The following is a 5,000-nucleotide window of genomic DNA, read 5'->3' as shown; positions in this document are numbered from 1 at the left end:
CTAGCGGCCTAGATAACTGCTTGCTAATAGCTAGCTACAGCTAATAGCTAGTTATTAGCAGCCTGGATAATCACTTTTTAATAGCTAGCCGTTAGCGGCCTGGATAACTGCTTGCTAATAGCTAGCCTAGCTACCTTGTAGTTGCAAGGTAGCTCCCCCCCCCCCCCCCCCCCCCACTGTGTCCCTGGTTCTGCCATGGAGGATTTTTAATCTCCTTCTTTGTTTGGCTGAAAAGATTTATCAGCTATTGATTCTGCAATCATTTTCTCTCTGGATTTTTGTTTTCAGGATTTGCATATTTTAAGATTAACAACAATAGAGCTATTCCTCATAAAGAGAATGTAAAATAAATGCACAGTTGGACTACAAATGTCCAGCTGGGTAAATGGAATATTCCTCTTTGTTCAGTCGGACGAAATAATGAGTTCTCTCCATCTCTCAGAACCCCCAGTACACACCTCCTCTACACTCATCCACTACACACCTCAACTACACACCTCCAATACACAACTCCACCACACATATCCACTACACACCTCCACTAACACACACCTCCACTACACACTTCCACTAACACACACCTCCACTACACACTAACACACACCTCCACTACACACTTCCACTAACACACCCCTCCACTAACACACATCTCCACTACACACTAACACACACCTCCACTACACACTTCCACTAACACACACCTCCACTACACACCTCCACTACACACCCCTCCTCTAACACACCTCTCCTCCCCCGCTCCCCCCGGTCCCTCGTCCCCCCTCTCCCCCCCACTCCTCCCCCTCTCCTCCCCCTCCCTCCCAATGTGTGTGAGAGGGTCTGTGGTGGTTACTGAAGCTGCTGGTTGTACTGGTTTGACTGGTGCTGCGGCCTCCACTTCATAACAGATGAACGGCCGCTTTATTGGTTAGTTGTAATGGAATCATATCAGAGTCCTGGGAGCCGGGATTAGCATATAAATGACAATAACAACAGCGTGTGTGTGTATGTGTGTGTGTGCGTGTGTGTGCCTGTAGGTGTGCGTGCCTGTAGGTGTGCGTGTGTGTGTAGCTGTAAGTGTGTGTGTGTATGTGTGTGTGTGTGTGTGTATGTGTGTGTCTGGCGACCTGATAGAGTAAATATCTGTGCGTCTGCTTTGTGTTGTCAGACGCTAATTGAAAGCAGAGTGTGTAGATGTCGCCGTTCCGTTACACCAGGGGCCCAGATTGGCCCCGAGGTGTTCCTCACAACATCGTTTTGAGAGCCGGGGGCGGGGGGGGGGGCTGCAGCCGGGGTCAGGGGTTGGGGGTCGTGGTGGCAGGGGGCGGGGGGGGATGTTCGCTCCACCAATCCAGTCCTGAGTGGAGCCACCAGGGCCCTGCATTGATTGGCTATCCTACATGGTGATAGCGGATGTTACTGTGTGTGTGTGTGTTGTTGTGACTTTGTGTATGTGCGGGTGGGTAGGTGTGTGTGTGTGTCTGTGTGTTTGAGTGTGAGAATATATGTGTGTGTGTGTGTGTGTGTGTGTGTGTGTGTGTGTGTGTGTGTGTGTGTGTGTGTGTGTGTGTGTGTGTGTGTGTGTGTGTGTGTGTGTGTGTGTGTGTGTGTGTGTGTGTTTGTATTTGTATCAGTGTGTTTCAGTGTGAGTGTGTGTCCCCTCTATTCAGATGGGGGTGATCAGTAGTGTGTGTGTGTCCTTCTCTGAGGGACCGAGGTATAGGAGTATAAACAGCCTGTCAATCATTCAGAGGTCGGTTAAATGGACTGATCCAAGGCATCAGAGTGAGTGATGGAGTTAGAGCAGCAGTAAGACACCGAGAGACAGACAGGTGAGAGACAGACAGGTGAAAGATAGACAGCAATAAGACACAGAGAGACAGACAGCAGTATGACTCACAACCAGAGACAAACAGCAATAACACACAGAGACAGACAGCAATATGACATCGAGAGACAGACAGCTGAGAGACAGACCGCTGTGAGACAGACAGCTGGCAGACAGACAGCTGAGAGACAGAGAGCTGAGAGACAGATAGCTCAGAGTATAAATGTGCGTATCAGTGGAGGGTTGTACGCTTCAGAGACGACACCAGAGGGAAAATCAACCTGATTCCGATGTGACAAAATTGATTTTCCAATCTTGTGCCGCCTGCCTCCGTCCCAGGGGAGATGAGGTGTCTATCTAAAGAGACTTAAAGCACAACTCTGTTTGACTTTAAAGGCTGAAGGAGATTCTGAAATTCCCTCTCTCCTCGGTCTCTCCCTCTCTCTCCCCCTTCTCTTCCTCTCTTTCACTCTCTTCCGTTCACTCTCTGGCTCTCTCTCTCTCCCCCCAGCTCTTTCTACCTTTCGTTCTCTCCCTCCCTCCCTTTCTCCCTCCCTTTCTCCCTCTTATTCTCTCCATCAATTCTGATTTATTTTTCTGTCTCTGCATAGAACTATCTCAAAGTGTGCGTCGGTGTGTGTGTTTGTATCTGATATAAGTGGGTGTTTGTGGGTGTGTACGTGAGTGTGTGTGTGGGTTATTTTATTCATGAAAAACAAACAGGCAAACAAATCTAAAAACTAGTTTTAGTTTTGTGTGTGTGTGAGACTGTGTTGCAACGCTTGCATACGGGCATGTGTGTGTTAGCGTGTGTGTGTGTGTGTGTGTGTGTGTGTGTGTGTGTGTGTGTGTGTGTGTGTGTGTGTGTGTGTGTGTGTGTGCGTCCATTATTTTGCACTAGTTTGTTTATGTTTGTGTCTGCACAAGTGAATGTGTGTGTTTGTGAGTGTATGTGTGTGTGATATGTGTGTGTGTTGTATCTGTGTGCGCGCGCGCGTGTGTGTGTGTGTGTGTGCTTCACACTCTGATGAAGTGGACCCTGGGACTGACTATCTAACATGAGTGTCCATCGGCCCTTGAGCAGTGCTTTAACAGTGTGCAGTTAAGGACCAGAGGTAGGGGTTTCTGCATCACCACCACATCGGTACGGGGCGCCAGAGACCGATGTTATGTTGTTCCCCAGATGTGGAACAACATAACCTCCACTTCGCTGTACGAGCGGAGCGTCACGGCTCCTGGGATCAGAGGCTGTCACAGGCTGTTTTCTCCTGGTTTCATCATCAGGAGGATCAGAAACCAACCCCCCCCCCCGCTCAGAACAGGAGAGCAGGCACAACAGAAGACCCCTCCTCTAACATGTTATTTTCAAACGCACCAGAGGTGGAAAAGATATGGAGAAGAAGACGAGGAGAGACGGCCGGGTGTGAGAGAGAGAGAGAGAGAGAGAGAGAGAGAGAGAGAGAGAGAGAGAGAGAGAGAGAGAGAGAGAGAGAGAGAGAGAGAGAGAGAGAGAGAGAGAGAGAGAGAGAGAGAGAGAGAGAGAGAGAGAGAGAGAGAGCAGTGAGCTCAGAGAGCCGGTCCTACGAGGTCTTCTGCCCCGCCACCAACCAATCAGCAGGCGGCTGAGGTAGCAGAGAGATGTCTCATGACGAATCATCCAGATACAGATGTACACGCATGCACACACACACACACACACACACACACACACACATGATAGATATAGAGCAGATAGAGTCTCTAGGCTGCAGTATAGAACCATAGTATGATAGATATAGAGCAGATAGAGTCTCTAGGCTGTAGTATAGAACATACAGTATGATAGATATAGAGCAGATAGAGTCTCTAGGCTGTAGTATAGAACATACAGTATGATAGATATAGAGCAGATAGAGTCTCTAGGCTGTAGTATAGAACATACAGTATGATAGATATAGAGCAGATAGAGTCTCTAGGCTGTAGTATAGAACATACAGTATTATAGATATAGAGCCGATAGATGCTGCGTACCTCTCGGTCCAGAAGCGAGGGGGATATCACCGTGACGATGTCGCCCCTCTCCGGGTCGATGTAGAACATGTTGGCCGACGGTTTGTCGGGCGACTGCCGGGCGATGCTGTAGCGCAGCGCCGCGTTGTCCGTCAGCGGGTCGTCGGCGTCATGCGCCGTCATCGTCATCACCGTCGTCCCTGGAAACACACCTTGTCAGTCGGCCGATTGGAGCCTAGACCCGCCCACACCTGTCAGTCGGCCAATAGGAGCCTAGACCAGCCCACACCTATCAGTCGGCCAATAGGATACGCCCGCAGCAGGCCGCGTGGACTGAGCTCATGTTAGCGAGAGGAGAGAAGGAGAGGAGCTGAGGAGAGTAGGAGAGGAAGAGAGGAGAGGAGCTTGGGAGAGGAGCTGAGGAGAGGAGAGGAGGAGAGGAGCTGAGGAGAGGAGGAGAGGAGCTGAGGAGAGGAGCAGGACAGTCCTAAACGCAGTTTGCACACACACACACATACACACGCACACGCACACTAACGCACGCAAACTCGCACTCTCACACGCAGACACATACCAATGTGTGTCGATGTTTGAGCCTCGTCTCTCCTTAAGGTTTACAACTGAACAACTGAACAAAAAGAACGGGTCGGTCTCTGAACAGAGAGCTGGTCGCCCTCACTGGTTAACTCAGAACGGGTCGGTCTCTGAACAGAGAGCTGGTCGCCCTCACTGGTTAACTCAGAACGGGTCGGTCTCTGAACAGAGAGCTGGTCGCGCTCACTGGTTAACTCAGAACAGTCTTCCACGAGGCAGCGTGAGGGAAGGCCTTCAGTGAAGAGGTTATGAGCAGAGAGAACGTGTGCACATGTCTCTCAACTCGTAGAAACTAGCTCAACAGTTAATGACTCACTCAGTGTGGGTTGAACACAATGAACGGAACACCACAGATTTGAAATTGTAATCAGGCAGTCACTTACTGTGCAAGTGAAATTGAATATTAAAGTAAGTGAAAAAAATAAATAATGAATTCTGATATGAATGGTGACATTCTGTGGGCAAAAGCTTCCAAAATCACAGTGAAAAAAAAAATCGTGACGTAATGCATACATTTTTATTAACCGCGCTAAAATAAGATTGAGTTATCGCGTTATTATCGTGCTAATATTAACAGCCCTAATATATATAA

The 5,000-nt window shown here is 49.1% G+C and overlaps 1 protein-coding gene across 1 annotated transcript in view; it reads right to left on the bottom strand.

Annotated features, from left to right (window-relative positions):
* cdh13 (cadherin 13, H-cadherin (heart)) overlaps positions 1 to 5,000 on the bottom strand; it is an 89,732-nt gene that overhangs the window by 25,857 nt on the left and 58,875 nt on the right. Inside the window, exon 8 of the mRNA XM_030367290.1 lies at positions 3,836 to 4,014. Coding sequence (XP_030223150.1) covers positions 3,836 to 4,014 — 179 coding nt within the window. The remainder of the gene's footprint in view (positions 1 to 3,835; positions 4,015 to 5,000) is intronic.

Source organism: Gadus morhua, chromosome 9 (assembly GCF_902167405.1).
Source record: "Gadus morhua chromosome 9, gadMor3.0, whole genome shotgun sequence".
NCBI classification, from domain to species: Eukaryota; Metazoa; Chordata; class Actinopteri; order Gadiformes; family Gadidae; genus Gadus; species Gadus morhua.
Note: the sequence above shows the minus strand (reverse complement) of the source record. Positions and strands in the feature narration are given on the sequence as shown.